Source organism: Lutjanus erythropterus, chromosome 4 (genome assembly GCF_056507025.1).
Source record: "Lutjanus erythropterus isolate fLutEry1 chromosome 4, fLutEry1.hap2, whole genome shotgun sequence".
NCBI lineage: Eukaryota > Metazoa > Chordata > Actinopteri > Lutjaniformes > Lutjanidae > Lutjanus > Lutjanus erythropterus.
The window spans coordinates 18,355,618-18,373,563 of NC_139320.1; the positions used below are offsets into that span (position 1 = coordinate 18,355,618).

At 38.9% G+C, this 17,946-nt stretch overlaps 1 protein-coding gene across 1 annotated transcript; it reads left to right on the forward strand.

The window, feature by feature from the left end:
* The first annotated feature begins 1,000 nt into the window (after positions 1–1,000).
* On the forward strand, positions 1,001–16,157 carry barx2 (BARX homeobox 2). Its single transcript, XM_084717197.1, has 4 exons — positions 1,001–1,440; positions 7,983–8,286; positions 12,864–12,948; positions 13,399–16,157. The coding sequence occupies exons 1-4, from the start codon at positions 1,254–1,256 to the stop codon at positions 13,684–13,686; spliced, it is 864 nt and encodes a 287-aa protein (XP_084573323.1). The 5' UTR covers positions 1,001–1,253; the 3' UTR covers positions 13,687–16,157.
* The last annotated feature ends 1,789 nt before the right edge of the window (positions 16,158–17,946 follow it).

The following is a 17,946-nucleotide window of genomic DNA, read 5'->3' on the forward strand; positions in this document are numbered from 1 at the left end:
GACACGGCCTTTAACCGCAGTTCTGGCTACTGACATTTTGCTACTCTATAAGAAACCTATTTTGGTGTTTTTCTTTTATAAGAATCAGACAGTTTCAACAAGAAATACCTTATTTTGCGTCAGCTATTATTATTATTATTATTATTATTATTATTATTATTATTATTATATACTAACAATAAAAATAGCATTTTAATAATGAGAAGTTTAATCTATCATTTTTAGTTATGTAAGTAAACCGAAACAGTCATAAACCTTAGCTTACTCAAAAAGTTACACTCGATAAGACACAGCCCCTTTATAAGTTAAGTGCTTAAGAGATGATAAAGAAAGAAAGACAGACAGAAAGAAACCGTCCCGTTAACTTCACTGAACGTTTTTTTTTAAATATATGAATCCAAAGTTGAAATACTGAATAGATTTGGTTGTGTATTATAAACCTTATTAGTCTCAAGTAAACCTAGAATAAAATAAGTTTTAAGGTAAGTTAAGAATAAGTTAGAGTAAGTCTAATAAGTTAGATACGAGTCTATCAGTAAGCTAAATTAATAAGTTGATTAAGGGAAATAATTAAAACAAAACATTTGGAACAAAGAAATGGTATAATGTTAGTTAAACTCAAATGAATTAATATCATAGAGGTCTTTTGATTTGATCCGAAACTTTGATAATAATATTTAGTTATAAAATAGGCGGTTTTTATACCCTATTGATTTGGTTAGAATAGTTTTCATCCTGAAAAGACGACAAACGTAACTTTTAGAGTGAAATTAAGAAGTGGTAGGCAACACCTAATGCGTAAAAGAATAAAGCTTTTAGCTGGTGGGGGAGTGTATGGGAGGTGGTGGTCATGTCTGTATGTACAGTACATGAGGAGTGTATTTGTGTGTGTGTGTGTGTGTATGTGTGTGTGTGAGAGAGAGAGAGAGCGAGAGAGAGAGAGCGAGAGAGAGAGATGGAGCAGCAGAGATGTGTTCAGGGATGGTTTATATAGCAGTGGGTGTGAGCACACATCGCAGTCACTTCATTACCACTGTGGCGCTCTGCGCAGCTCAAGTTGAAGGCTACTGATCTCCACCGCGGCACTTCAGGGAAATCGAAAAGCTGCATTTTGAAAGTCAAACAATGAGTTATTTAAACGCATGAACTCCAGTAGTCGCCTTTCCACGCGGCTATAAACCTGCAGAACCTTAGATATCAGTGAAGAAGCGTATTGTGAAGCGAAGGAACCGCACGGCGCACAGGGACAGATCATGCACTGTCAAGCCGAGCTGAGGCTCTCCTCCCCCGGGCAGCTGAAGGCTGCCAGGCGGCGCTACAAGACTTTCATGATTGACGAGATCCTCTCCAAGGAGACTTGTGATTATTTCGAGAAACTTTCTCTCTACTCGGTGTGTCCTTCGCTCATTGTCCGACCCAAGCCTCTTCATTCGTGTTCGGGTAAGAAGACTCTTTCTTTCTTTTCTTTTCTTTCTTCTTTAGACTCATTAAGAAGTAGAGTATTTAGAAAAAAATAATGAAAGGCAATTATTATCATTTGCAGATTTGTATCAAAAGAGTTTATTTGGAAATTCACTTTTACGCACGACATCAGTTTCATTATATATTTTCAAAGCTATCTGAATTTGATTTAAAAAAAAAAAAGTAGATTTATTGTGATGATACATGATCAGGAAACGTGGGTTTACAGTGCAAAAAGTTTACATGCTATATCAGACAGGTGAAATGTACAACTTCAATTTGTGGTCGGTTAGCTTGTGTAATGACAACATTTGTGCGTAGTTTAATTAGTTTTAAAATTCATAATTCCCCGACCATACAACTGTGAATATGGAAATATTGGTAATTATACAAGGCATCCTTAATTTATTATTTTTGTTGCTTGACTTTATAGATTTGCATCAGACGTTTCTTTTTTTTTTTAATTAATCACAATTAATTATCGCTCCGTGCTCTTGAAGTTTGCACCAGCGACTTCACCTTCCTCACCCTCACCCATTATAAATCATTCTGGCTAAGTGTTAAGTGTTGAAAATCAAAGATATGCTGTAGGGTGAATGAATGTCAGTGATGCTTCAGGGCTTTTGTTTGGTGCAAGCTGATGAATGACACTGATAAGTCGCTGTAGTTACACATAAAAGTCAGTGAAGAGGCAGTGGAACAGATAAGACATATATGAATATAGAAACCTCTGGTTACTAAACTGAAACCTTTAGTCCATAGGGTCTCATTTAATTTGGTTAATGATAATTTGATTATAAAAGCTAATGTGTCTTGCTGCTGGACTTTTGTAAATGGGAGGACTGTGTCATGTTATCGCGCTAATATTATGTGACTTAAAACAAAGTAAAAAAAAACTGTCACTTGTCACACTGCCTGACAAACAATAAACTTTACTGCACATTGATTTCACTTGATTGATACAGAAGGAAATATTGAGTGAACAAAAGACTACTTTTGTGTGGTTTGTTTGACTAAATCATAATTGCTTTCATAACAATTTTTACTAGTCCATGAAGTGCTTTCTTTCATTTCTCTTTCAGTAAAATGGTAGGAAATATTTAGATCTCTACTTGACAGGTTACACAGTTCTTTATCTGTGTCTTGTCCTTGCTGAAAATAACCAAAATAGTATGACAAAACTCACTTGGCACAGCTCATGCTGTCTTGTCAAAACAAAATGTCTTGACTGATTCTTAATTGTAATTCCAGATGAATCCAAACAACTCTTAGGCTACCGCACACTCTAGTAACCATTAGGGATAATTGCTCCAAAGTCTGAAATAATAGCCCCCTGCAATTTGATGATGACAGCGGCGGGGTGGATAAAAATAGGGAAAGCGATTCCCTCATCCCTCTGATATGGATTGGTGTGTGCTAGAGGGCACTATGACTGGCACCCCTCTGTTCGGATGGATAGAGTAACCCACCCTGCATATTAGAACACTGTGCCCACCGCTTATTTGTAGCTGCGGGGGTGTGAGACACAGTATATTCCCCAACATCAATGGCTTTTAGTGCTTGATATAGAAGCTGGCAGGCTTTCAGGTCCTGCGTGGGCCAAAGAGAGGTGGTTGGCCCCTGCATGGCCCCTTAACAGTGAAAGTTGACTTCTTCATTCTGCAGAGGAAGGGCTGCTATAACCTCCTGCTGCCAGCGGAGGCCGCTGAAAGACAGTGATGCCAGTAATGTTGCCTGAAGGAGTTGAAAATAAATGAATCGGTTGGTTCTTTGTTGACATACCAACCTGATCTTCCTCATGTATTTTGTTCTGGGACATTTAATTTTAAATCACCATTTTTATTCAGCTCAAATGAAATAAATAATAATTTTGTACAGTATAAGTGGCTAATACTGGCAGAGTTCATTCCCTGTCAGTTACAGCAGGATCAGGCAACAACGTAATGGCAGGTTACAATATTTCATTTGGAGTCCCATCTCTCAGCAGGACCCAGGGCAGGGCTTTTAGTGGTGTTTTCTGGAAGAGGTGAGAGAGATTAAGATCAACTGTGGTGTAATCCCACTTGACAGCCTGATGAAAAATAAAAACAAAAAAAAAGCAGGAGTGTGTGCAGCCCGAGGGCCGCTGCGTACTGGTTTGGTACAGGCTGAGGGCTTATAGAAGAAATCCAAGTGAGCAAAAAGGGTTTTCATCTCATTTTAAACCCTAATCCACTGCAGACAATAAAGTCTCCCATTAAGCATAAAGCCGGCTTGAGAAGGTTGATTACACCCATGTCAACACACAGAGGCAAATATGCACACACACGCACACACAAAGACAAAATGCACTCACACGTCTTCAGTTGAGGATAATGTTTGACAGCCTGTCACCTCCCCGTCATTTCCGCTCAACCGCTGCCATCAGATTTGTCTATCTCGACATGGGATCAGAGATAAATCAATTCTTAAAGTAGTTTATGCTACAGGCTGATTTTCTGTGTGGATCATTTTTCAGAATAGATAGTTAATGCTCTTTTTTAATATAAGGCCTACAGCTGCAGCTGCAACGGTTTGTCAGTGTGCCTGGGAAAATACTACGACAATTATACACAACATGATGCTCTTGACATCTTGTCTCTATCATTTGTTGAAAACTGTCATTAAATTGCTCCAATCTGTCATGTCCTGAAGGTGAGTGATTCTAATTAAAGTTAGGAGGGTTAAAGAAGCTGTGTGGCCCGTTGCCCTTCACACTCTGACAATGTTTGATCTGCACTCAAAAGGCAAGGCCAAAAAAACAAAAAACATTTAAGTGAGCGGCTCTGTAGCTGTCACCGCAGCTTCTAACTAAAACATGTGCAGGACTGCACGTATACTTGTCATAGCCAAGCAATGAATCATCTGTTTCACCATCACATTTCTAAAAGTTGCTGCACTGACAACATTTGTCATGCAGTTGTTAAAACAGAATTTTTTGTGAGGTGAAAAAATGCCACTCTAAGATGTGCAGTTTTATTATGAAAAAAAGGCACTCAACTATGGCTATTTCACATAGGACTACAGATAGAGCTACAATGATCAATCAGCTATTAAATAACTAATTTTGAATCATTTTTGAAGAAAACAATAAGCAAATTCTCTGATTTCAGCTTCTCAAATGTGAATATTTTCTGGTTTCTTTATTTTTCTATGAAAGTAAACTGAATATTTTTGGGTTGTGGACAAAACAAGACATTTAAAAACGTCACATTTGCCTTTGGCAAACAGTATTAATATTGTTTCTGGCATTTTATGGACCAATCTAAATAATTTATCTAGAAAATAATAGACAGATTAATTGATAATGAAAATAATTGTTAGTAGCCGCCCTATAGCTACAGTCTTTTTTTTTCCCAGGACAACAAAGTCACGGCCCATCCTACTCTGCCTCTATTTGGCTTACCCTGATATCCTTACCTTGACCCTAACCAATCACTCCTCATGCCTAAACCCAACTAACCCAACCACTGAAGGCAATGAGTAGGGTGGGTCATGACTTTGCCCTCCTGGGAACAAAAAAACCAAATCTGTAGCTGTATGTGAAATACCCTAATAAATGTCTTTATTCACGATAAAACTGTACATTTTTAGAGAGGCCTTTTATTGTGACAAGTCTACGGCACACCTATGAATTAATCATGCTGTCTAAATCTGCATTGCTATATGCCACACCTGTCAGGTGGATGGATTATCTCGGCTCACTAACAGATGTCTAACAAATTCGTGAGCAAAATTTGAGAGAAATAACCTCCTTGTATGCACACAGGAAGTCTCAGATCTTTCACTTCAACTCATGAAAAATGGAAGAGAAAACAAAAGTGTTGCGTGTTGAATTATGTCATAGAAACTGCATGATCAATAGAACAGATTGTTGGTATTAAAAGGAATGCTGAACAAACGAGTCTTCTTGATCTATTCTTAGCAGGCATGTCTTCTGTAATGGTTACCATAAGCACTTGTGCCGGTCCCCACATTCCGACTGTGATTATCAAGAGTATCAGTGTGCATTTGCATGGGGCTGAGTTGCGCTCTTGCAGCTACTCAAACAGTTTATTTGTAGACTATTGACAGGACACTGGCACTTGTCAACAACATGTCAGAGAGACGGCTTTGCTGTCAGTGGAAAGTCAGTACGAGGGCTGACATTTCCCTCTTTACGCTCTCTCTCCTTCTTTCTTTCTTGTGCTGCCTCTGAGGGACTGTCCGGAGACAACTTCAAGCTCTCTGTTGACAAGAGATTTCCTGACAGTCACACTGGGATGTTTTTTTCTCCCATCCAGAATGACACGAGTGGCACTTTCTCTCCCCTTTTGCACCATTCTGTGATTCCCAATTTGATAAACGCTCATGTGAGGTACAAACATGAAAATCTGATGTTGCATTCAAACATTTTTATAGATCTGATTTAAAGAGGAAAAACTAGGAGCAGTTGAAAACGAAAGGTATAAATGGAGAGAAAGAGCATACAGCCAGAGAGAAGAGGTCTTCTTGTCTAGACCTGTTGCAATAGCAGCAATCTCACATTGGAGGATTAGTGATGACCTCAGTGCCTTATAATGATGTCATGATGAGCCCAAGGCAGTGTCTGCTGTGTGTGTGTGTGTGTGTGTCAGTCTGTATGTGTGTGTTGAGCAACTGTATGTAACTGTATATTCACTTGTATGGAGTATTTATGCTCCTCATGCTTGACTTACATCTAATAGTGAGCTTTATTGTGAATGTGTGCACAGTGTATGTGTGTAAGCATCTGAATGATGCCTCATTATCTTGTAAGATTAGAAAGGTAGACATGCGCCACCTCATTTGGGAGTGTTCTTTCTCCTCTTATTTTTTTTTCCACATTTGTATTAAAATCCATGTTTTCTTTCCAGCCTTAAAGAAAAAACAAGAGTATCTGTTTGCACCTGGGTGAGAATAGATAGACCCTCGATTTAGCTGTAAAGATGAATAGATTACACACAAGACTCCCCCACACAAGGATTTGAGTGTAATGTGAAGTAAGAAGTCAGTTTTAACTTAGAGTTAGTTGACTTATTATTTACTTTTTAAAATTATTATTTTCAGTTTTTAGTCACAGTTTTGGCCTCTCTCTGCCAGACAGACAAATAGCATTTTTGGCTATGGAGACCTTGGTGCTTGTCCTGTCTTGCTAAGATAATATACACCTGAGTGTAAATAGCCATACTGGCTATTCTACCTCTAGTATAAACCATTATATTCCATCCCTGCTGGCTTCAGGTGTAAATAGTCCCATTGGCTATTTTGCCCCAGGTGTAAATAGCTGCATTGACTATTGTACCCAGGGTGTAAATAGTCATATAGGCTATGCCACACCAAGTGTAAATATCTGCATTAACTATTCCAGCCATGGTGTAAATAGCCATATTTGCTATTTTACACCTGGTGCATCTGCCAGAAAGCAGAAAACAGTCAAGGAACAGCAGTTAAAAAAACAAAAACAAAAAAGAAAACAGGTCAGATTTATTTGGTCTCCTGTGGGCAGAGTGTGTGTGTGTATCTGTATATATTTTGGTGTGTGTCTGTGTATGTGTGTCTAGGTTGTCTGTTGAGGTCAATGAGGAGATTAAGGAGACAGATCTACCACAGACAACCAGGAACACACATGCTGTGGGTGTTGGTGTGCAACAACCTCCCCTTTTTTCTGCTCCGTTGTAGCTTTTTATCTGCCTCTATATCTTCCACCTCAACTCCAGTAATCCCCTCTGTGTCCTTTCTGCTGCTCCTTATTGGCCCATGCATTACAGTCAGCACTGTGCTCAGTTGGCTCGTAAATTTTTGGTTAAGGGCTTGGTTTTATATTTGAAGCTGTGAGGATTTTTCTGGCAGATATCACATTCACTTTGGTCTGACCCACCACATCCTTCTCGGCCAACCTCCCGCTCTCCTTCGCTCCAACGTCGGCTCCAGACAAGTGTTACTTTTTATTGATTCTGGCGTCTTGCTGCTTCTGTCTGCACTGATAAAGAGCAAAAAGTGTGTGTTGGTATATGACTGCGTACATGTACAAGAGTGGGAGAGATTGCAAGTTTATTAGCTGAACAGTGTTTGATTTAGTTTTTTTTTTGGATTTTATTACAGCTCATTCGGTGTCTGAATGTGTGTGTCTGCATGTACATCATGCTGTCAGGCTTGGTGTGTGTGCATGTGGTTTTGTGTTGGGAAGCCAGTTAGTGTTTAACAACCTCTGAAAAATAATCATTCATTTGAAGGGTTCAGAGGAGCGGTGTAAAACACAGTCTGCGTCATTGGGATCACAACCCTCTACATGGAGAAGGTCAAAAGCAAAACACTTTTCACAGCAAACACAGGGCAATTAAAAATGAACCTGTCTAAGCAATTACAGCCGGTCGATAAGGCTACAACCAACGTGACTGAGAGGCACATAAGACCTCACTAAAAACTCACACTGATTCTTTTTTTTTGCACCGGACTTTATTTCTCTGTTTCTGTCATCTGACGCACTGTCTCTGTTCTTCTAGGCTCCTCGTCACTACGTGCCTACCCTCTCCTCTCAGTGATCACTCGGCAGCCCCCCCACCTCCCACAGGTGTCATCTCCGGGTGGGGTCCCCTCGCACCTGCCACTGCTCTCCCCGCAGAATCCGCGAGGCTCTGAGCCCTCACCCAGCCAAACGCCCCTCAGCATCAGCAGCGAGTCGGAGACGGAGCGCAGCACGCCCCGCCTGAAGAAGCCACGTCGCAGCCGCACCATCTTCACCGAGCTGCAGCTGATGGGCCTGGAAAAGAAATTCCAGAAGCAGAAGTACCTGTCCACACCTGATAGGTCAGTGCAGATTAGAATCTCACCGTTTGATTGGATGGATTTAGTAGAGGTGCATAGAGATATCATGTATCTGTATCTGTTCAACAAACAAATTTTTCTGTATCTGTATTTCGAGAGAAAGTTGAAAGTTGGTCTGGTTTATGCTGGAAGAGAATAATTTTGGTGCATTAAATCAGTGATTGATTAAGCACAAATCAATGTTTTTTTAAAAACTAAGCTGAGGTAAGTGTGGAGTTGAATTTTTCTGAATAGAAGAAATACCTGTTTCCATCACATTCCCAAATGATGTCTTTGGATTTGGATGCATCCCTACATCACAGTAAAAGTCTGTTGCAGCAACCCACACACACTGAGAGCTGAAACAGCACCATTTAATAGAACATAAATCAAAAATGGTAAATCAAGCCCGTGGCAACCTCATAGCTACCTAAAATCTGTTGCGGACTCAGGCTGTCTGAGAGGCAGGAGTGAAAAAATAAAAAGGGACCCCAGCTGTGTGTAGTGGGGCACCACTGTAAAATAGTTCCAATTGCTGGTTTAGATTAACATTGCTTTATTGTGTGGCTTAAAGTATAACAACTTCACCTATGTAAGAAAACCCCAGCCAACACTTAATGTTCCCATAATATTCCTAATAATATTTCTATTTGGTAACCCTCCTAGAACATTCTAAGAATGTTAAGCAAATGTTTTTGTGCAACATAACATTTCCAAAACGTTCTACTGACCACATGATGGAATGTTTTTGGAAAAGAAGAACATTCTGGTAATGTAACTACGAAGTTACTTTTAGCTCAGGCAAACTCTCCTTTTAACATCCAGGGAACGTTAAGGTGGCATGTTCAAGTAATCTGTCCTGAACATTCAGCTAACCTTCCCAGGACGTTCTGGAAACGTTACCAAACTTACGATTATAACTTTAAAGAAACTTAAAGGGGAAACCTTCCTGGAACCTTCAGCTAACTTTCAAAGAATGTTCTAATAATGAAAAATAACACTGTTTTTACGCAACAAAAAACTGCTGTCTGTTGGTTTTACATCAGAAAAACTTGCTGTTTTACCATTGAGGGATATTATACAGGAACATTCAGTCAACATTCCCAGAACCAAAAGCAAATGTTCTTAGAGCAATCGCCTGAGTCTACCAGCGCATAAAATAATTTTGTGATTTAGTTACATAAAAAAAAGCAATACACCACAGTCAAATAGAGTCACATAAGTGTCACTGTGTCAACTGTGACATTTTGATAATCTGCATACCTGGCACAGGGCACATTTTGAGAGTATAGTGCACGCATACACATACACACACACACACACACACACACACACACACACACACACACACACACACACACACACACATGCACGGTCACAAAGCCACAGCTGCAATTATCAAGCAGTGGTTAACCTAACATCATAATTTTTGATTTATCCTGTGGGGAACATCTCATGTAATGTGAATTTGTCTAAGCCAGAGCATTACCTCAGCATTCTAGTTGAGACAAGAGTAACGTTTTAACCCTGAGCTCTCCAACAGCAAAAAAAAAACCCAACAAAGAAACACTGCCTTATTCAAGAAAACAGGGACGGCTGCCAACACAAGCAAACAGAAATGTATTACATTGATTTACTGCTGATCATTTCACACATGTGCAGGTGTATATAAAGAATATTTTGCTTTCTACAATAAGATGAAGTAATCTGCATGTTAATATCTGTGTCTTAAGTTCCATTCTGTGGGTCATTTTTGGGACCTGACATGAGGTTAGACTATATTTTCCAGTTTTATTGAACGCCCAGCTTTTATATTTGGCCTGCAGGCTACTTTTCCATTATAACCCAGAGTAGTATTGAACCATACGTGTTGTAAAAAGCTTCTCCAGTGAGAATTTCAAACTCCTTGTGCATCAAGTAGAGAGCGGATGTTTGTACACTCCATCCCTGAGAGCAAATCAGCAGTGATTAAAAATGTTATTTAAAAAAACTGTCCTCAAGTAAAGTGTGTTCATGCAAATAGCAACACTTTCCTCATCTCAAACATTGTATCCTCTTTGCAGTGTATCTTCTTACCACATCTAATCTGAAAATGCATTAGCATATTTGCAATAAACCAGATTTATTTGTCATTCCATTTACATCTCATCCATGGGGAAAACTCCCACGATGCATTATTAAATATATCACATCGCGGCTTGCTTGGAGCCGTTGGAAAGGTGCCATGCCTCATCTTGAAGCAGCAGCCCCGAGGCTGAGCACAACTCAGTGATCAAAACCAACCACTCTTACGGATTGCCGTGCCAGAATACTGTGTCCTGTCAAAATATCCGATTCTGACACTGTGTTGAAAATTAATTAAATACCCGGCTGGCGTAAAAAACATCAACAGAGAAAATCCCCCTTTAAAGCCCCACATCAAAGGTGCGGCGTGCTCCCCACTTTGGTTTGTTATGATCCAAAGATAACTTTTCTTTCCTCTCCCTTTTCCTGGCTTACATTCTTGAATTGAGGCTGTGCACTGATGTGGGAGGAACCAAAACCAAAAATATCCTTAAAAAGGACTTAATAATTTATACCATAGAGCGATAATGATTTTATGCAGCTTCCAATTATAATAATGAGTTTCTTAATAATCCTCACTGTCATCATCTTCATTATTGTTAAAAGGTTTTCAGTTACACCCAAGATTCCCTTGTGAAAGGTGTGAGAGTAGAACAAAATGGCGGCCTTGCTGTAGCCTGGAGGGACTAACTCAAACACTGTTTCTATCTCTGTAAGTGTGTGGTTTCTCTCCATTGAGAACTAATGACCATAAATAAGCGGGGTGTTTTCCTTTTCTGCAATTACTTTTCCTTGCCTCCAGTTGTTGAACTGCACCAGACTGGGGCACGCATGATAGTGAAGTCTGATAGACAACTTGATTGCCTGTATGTCTGGTGTTTTTTGAAGCAGACACACACACACACACACACACACACACACACACACACACACACACACACACACACACACACACACACACACTCAAACTACACACACCCCTTTATGTAAGGTATAAGGTTATGTAGACAATCCCATGAATCTCAGGGGTTTGTTGTTGCTCTGCTTTTTAGATTCTGTTCACGCCTTTTTCTCCGTCTCGACTTCCACTTTCACCATCAAATGAAAGTCGGTTCCTTTCACTGAGGATGTCGGTGGGGGCAAGAATCCCTCCGTCTGACTGGTAAAAGACTTTGAGAAGAGCAGGGAGGAGGAAATCTCATTTAAAAAAGCCAGATAAGCGCGCCTTTCCTTCACAAATGGATGCCTTGTTCACTTTATCTGTCCCCTTCCTGAGGTATCACATTACACACCAACCAATAGCCCTATTAGTCATGGATCAACACATGTGGTGAATGCATTCAGAATTTTCTCCAACAGCCTCAATCATCCCGCTACAAGTGCTGTGATTGGATTACCAATCCTGGTACAGATGTTTCGAGCAGTGTTTCCTGTGCTGCAGGTGTACAGTGTCAAACTTGAGCTACTAGCAAATGAGCTTTGATGTGAGATTATGAGTAGGAGAGGGGTCTTATACTGTACTTAAGTGTGCAGTGTCGACAACCTCTAGGCATAAAGCTGCGTTATATACTTGGTGGAAAGGTAAAAATGGCAATTAGTGTCAATATTCTTATCATTTCTATATTTTTCTGTTAGCATGAGAAAAAAAGACTGAGTTAAAGTAAAAGAACCTAGTGCTTTGTGGTAAAAGCGATGAAGTGATTTTTAAAGTGATAGTTCAGATTATTTGAAGTAGGGTTGTATGAGATACTTATTGATTGTCAGTATATCAGTTACACAGAAGCAAAGCTGTGGACAGGGTCAGCAACAAAAAGTGTTTTAGCCACTTAAGAAAATCAATCAACAGCATTTTACTGTTGTACGAGCCAAATACTGCTCTCTTCAAATCAACCAAGCTCCAAAGGCAGAATCAGTGATTTTATCTCGCAGAACACAGGAGTTGTTCAGCTACCACTGCCTTGATGTATTGGTTTGTTTGTACTATTGTGTGACTTCAGCAATCCGAGCTATCACATTAAAGCACTGAGGTCACACAATAATACAAACAAACTAGCCAAGTGAGGCAGCAGTAGATCAGTAGCTCTCATGTACTGTGAGATAAAATGACTGATTTTTCCTTTGGAGCTTGGTCAGTTTGGAGAGAGCGATATTTGGCTTGTATAACAGTTGTCTCCCATCAAAAAAGGCTATCTGACGGCAAATTAAAGCAGTGAAATATTCTAAATAGATACACTTTTTTTCACTGACCCTGTCCTCAGCAATTCATTGCTTGGCTTCCATGCCGGTGCTCCTCTCTGCTTCTGGTAACTGATGGAATACCAACCAGTATCTACTGGTGCTAATTCACTAATCATTAATAAGTATCCCATAAAATCCTACATCATATAATCCAAACTATCCTTTTAAAGCATGTGAAAAATTGGTATACAGCCTGTTCAGATTAACTTACACAAATGGAGAGAGTACACGAAATGACCATCTAATGTGCAGCTTTTGTTTTGTTTGTGATTTTGCAGGTTAGACCTGGCCCAGTCACTTGGTCTCACACAGCTCCAGGTGAAGACATGGTACCAAAACAGGCGTATGAAGTGGAAGAAAATGGTAAGAGACAGTACTACAGTAAAGCCTAGTGTGTCTAGCAACAATGGGAAATAGGAAAAAAAAGATTACCCTATTTTTCTCTTGATTTGTTTTCTGTCATCCTTAAAAGTACATTTGTTCATGCACTGTTATGGCTTTGATTCTACCACTAACTATCAGTTTCATATAATGCTGATTTTCTTTATAATAGTACGAGAAGCGACTGGTGGGTAGCAGTATGGCAGCAAAAGAGGGAGTGGTGTGACTGATGATGACGGCAGTGAGAGCAAACACTTGTAGAAGGGTCAGCAACTCAGGGAACAAAAAAAGACCTGAAATCGTTAAAGATGAATGAGGACACAAGGGGCCACCAGCAGCAATACATCTTCTCTTAATTACTATAATAGCATGCATTGCCTTTGACTGCTGCTGCCATTTATTACCGCCAATATTGTCTGTGTGTTATTCTAGGTGCTCAAAGGTGGTCACGAGGCCCCAACTAAGCCCAAGGGAAGACCCAAGAAGAACTCCATCCCCACCACGGAGGAAATAGAGGCTGAAGAGCGAAGACTGAAAATGGAGGCTGAGGAGAGGATGAAGAGGGAGGCTGAGAAGGCGGCGCTGGCTCACGGAGGAGAGGCGTCTCAGCTCGAACCTCAAGATCTCAGTTCAGAAACTCACAGCGCGGCTGCAGCAATGGAGGGATCTGAACGAGAGGTGCCGCTCCTGATGCAGTCAGAGACTCACACAGCCAGCTAAGCAAGAACAAAAACCCTCAAAGACTAATGCCAACCTGAAAACAAATAGTGCCTCAGGATCACTGTAAAAAGCCTGTGTGGTGTTTAGAGCCATTTGCTTTATGAGTTTGACTGGAAACATATTGGTGGCATCCAATCTTTACCAAATGTAGCCTTTTTTTATGTATTGGAAAATGTACCATACAAGAGCTACAGTGCATAGACGCCGGTTGTACTGGTAAAAATGTGGCCTTTAAAAACCGTATTTGAGCAGGTCCCTCGTATAAGGAGTGTAAATCTGTCAGATCCGAGCAGGTCAGTCAAAGCAAAGCACGTATCATGCATCAACTTAAGGCTCATTTATGCTTGATGTTAGATACAGATATGAACAGAGACCCCTGTTTGTATTCCGCGTCCATTTCCTCTGTATTTGTTTATGTTTTCTGAAAACTTTCAGATCTGTACAAAAAGGAGCAGTGCCTCTGGTAGAAACTATTAGAAATGGTGTTTGTTGTCTGTTAGTGAGAAGAATTCTCCGTCCATATGTCCATGTATTAAATGGCCAAACAGATCACTGCCATCTACAACGGTATCTCCACTTATGCTTCTTTCACAAGATTTCATCATTTTGTTGTGTAAGGTAAACAAAGGTCCACCACATCTCTTGTTTTCCCCTTCTTTTAATTCTTGAATAAATAATCATTCATAAATATAAACTTTTATTTATCCAAAAGGTGAATTAAGGAGTCTCCCAGCCCCAGGAAAGAAGCTGTTCTATGGTTTTATTGGTGCAGCAGTGGATACTTCTGTATCTCCTGTCAGATGACAGCAGGGTGAACAGGCTGTGGCTGGGGTGGATATTGTCTCTTAGCATCCTCTGGCTTTCTACTTTTTTTCAGCAGTGTCAGGGTAGCTTCACTTCATTTTTTTTCAGTTCAAAATGTGTATGTCACATCCAGCCATTTGCTGACACGAGATGGCTACTGTTTTCCTGAATCATTTATGCACATGCATAGTAAGATCATGCATGGAGTAGTCCATAGGCCAGTGTACTTAAGTTAGCAAATGTTAGAAAAATGCTAGGTTAACGCTAGTTATCTGATATAACTAGCTAGCTTGATGTAGACTGATGCAAATTAGCTAGCTACTTAGCTAGCGTTTTACTACAGAGGAAAATGCTAGATAACTTGATGTAGATTTGCTAAGCTTGCTCAGCTGTTATTGGAGCACAGAGCAAACTCCTCCAGCATCTGTTACTGTCAGGAACTTTTGACTCTTTTTCTTCTTCTTCAGGGTAACTTTTCACTCTGAGCGGTGCTCTCTAATGGATGCATCGCTTAATATCCTTGCCAACATAAAGAACACATGGAAACATGTTAGCAGTGTCTGTAACATTGTTTGAATGGGACATATCTATTTTCCTACATAAAGGGGGCATAAATGAGCCTTAATTGTGCATTACAACCATGAAAGATCACACACACCACTGATCCTCCAAGCTGCCTCACATCATGCATGTGCCAAAATATCAAGATTTGCCTTACTGTAGTGTCTCTATGTATCTATGTATTATAAATCACTTCACTGCCAAAAACTATGATATTAAATGGCTACAGTGCCTTGTTGGTCTCAGAGGAAAGCTTTTAAAGTGTTGATAAAGTAACTATTAAATGCAAGTATATTTTTTCAGTGATTTTTCATTACAAGTGCCGTTTTTGGAGACAGATGTGTAAATTTTAGTAAAAGAACAGACTGGAGTTCTTCTACAGCTTTAAAGTGCAGATATGTTTATTATTTGGTCAGTAAAGCGTGCATTTTTTATTTCCTCAATCTGAAAATCAATGTCTGCCAAGCCATACACTGTATCATACTGTAGAAATGTGTATAAAGTATAAAATATATGGTATTTCGGATATATATGTAAAACAGTATTTTTAACTGCTGTTTTAAATTGGATTAAAATAGTTTGTATGTATAATGTTACTGCCGTCCCTGATGATTTTTCTTCTTCTTTCATGAGAGTTGGGAGGACTCTCCTTTCTGCCACGAGGCCACTAAGACTCTTAAGCTGTCAGAGATTCTCAGAGGGAGTAAATCACTGCCTGTGCCAAAGATGCACAGCAAACGCTGAACATTAAAATCTCAAAGCCATATTCAGCCTGCAGGCTTTGCATGAGCTCTCCAATCTGTACATTAGACTTGCATTAACACAACACTGTCTTCAACTGCCTGTCAGTTATTTCTCCATATTCTTCCAACTTTTTTCCCCTCGCAAAGATTTGTAATTAAAGAGTTTCACTGTTTTGAATTAAAAAGATTTATTTTTATTTGTTATTGTTTCATATGGAAAGTGCAGTATTTTTCTGATGTAAATAATGCTTGTTTGGTAAGCTTGTTTGCATTTTTTTTAGGTTTGTGTACAATCAATTTTACTATATACAAGTGTGTGTTTATGTATTTAAATGCACTTAATAAAATTTAAATTCCACTTGGCATTATTTGTACAATTACTTTAACTGATGGTCAGCACATTGTATATTCCTATGCCTGGACATTTGCTAAATGTACCAAACTGATACAGGGTTTTGCATCCATCTCTACTTTGGAACCAGAAATTCAACAAAATGTTTTTGCTTCTTGTTAATGTGCCTCTAACAACAAATCAAACTCACTGACAGGATCATTTTATGAGACTGTCCAAATGATTCTCAGATGTACTGTCATGTCATGCTAAGTGTGTGTAAATCAAACAGTTACAGTAGCCCTGGTAGGTTGAAGTTCAGGCAGATCCATTACTGAGGAAGCTTTTGAAGATGTATTAGTCATAGTCAAAGTTCGCCATAAATCATATTCAAGAGAACAAAGCATTTAAGCACTCCGTGTTGTGACATTTATCATCTTTATCTGTACAGCAAACAAGATGGCCTGTGGTGCACCTAAGGGCTCCTCTGTGACCCTGAGCAAGTGAAGAACAGCTTAAAGTGTATTTTTAGTGCCTGGTACCGGACATGGATGGTTTCTAAAGCAAACAGCACAGGTTAGCATTGAGTAATGTGTACTGTGCTTTAACGCCTTGTGTAAACACTTAAACTATGCCTGTGCATTCAAGAGCAGAAGCCCCCCACACTTCTTGGAAATTATGATTGAACATTTTACTTGTCTCAGTAAATAAAGAGTTTTGTTATGGAAAAAAGACAAGGTTGTCAAAAATTGCTGATTAAACCTATTTTCTACATCATTAATATTTTCATTCATTTAATTTATGGTTTATTTGATAGGGACAGTTACATAATATATAGAAAAGCTGAAAACAGCTATCTGATGTAGGTTTCATGGTGTTTATAGCTAATGCTCATTTGCAACGCTCGTTGGGTACCCTAGATGGGTTTTCATCAAAATAAGAGATTCACTGAAAAAAGCTGAGAAAACTCAAAATTTCAAGACAGCTTACTGCAACAGATTTTTGAGTCTTTACCAGCAACTTATCTGTTATTGAGATAATTTACTTTTCTGAATTTTAGAACCTCACAAAAATTTTCTAAATATTTCCAAAATTATTGAATAAACCCGATGTATAATGGTTAATATTTTGATATTTTCGATTAAAACCATTTAATTTTCAGGTACCCAAATAATGCCAAATAAGGTTCTGCACACTGTGGCCATTATTTTTTTAAATGCTTTCTTTATTGATTGATTGATTGATTGATTGATTGATTGATTGATTTTGTTTTCATGTCACACACAAAAACCCTCATGGGTTTATTAGACACCAAAATACAGTTGCAGTGCCCAAAAATTTTCTTTTCATGACAAAATTAGTCCATTTCATTGCTCAGTCTTAAACAGAATATTCTCCTTCTCTTTAAACTTATTTATTTATTTTTTGAGTTTATAAAAGTTTATCCAAAGAAAAACAGTAAATTGTCTCATTGTCTCAGATTATAGATTGGCAAAACCTGTTTAGAGTTTATTTCAAAACATTAAAGTTTTAAAGCTCAATAATTTATTGCTCTAAGTTTAATTGGAATTTTGAGTTGTCTCAACTTTTTTATTGATACAGTGAGGTAAAAGATGGATTGTACTGAATACAGCAAAATATCATACAACTAAGCAAAAACTAAGTGCTAAAAACAATAAAGCACACATTTAAAGCTATTACATCTAAAAACTAGACAAAAGTACTTTAGTTGCTGAATTAAATAGGATTTGATAGGTCTCTTAAAACTGAGGTTTGCAGCAGCTTTCAAGTGAACATGCAGTGAGTTCCAAGACTTAGCTC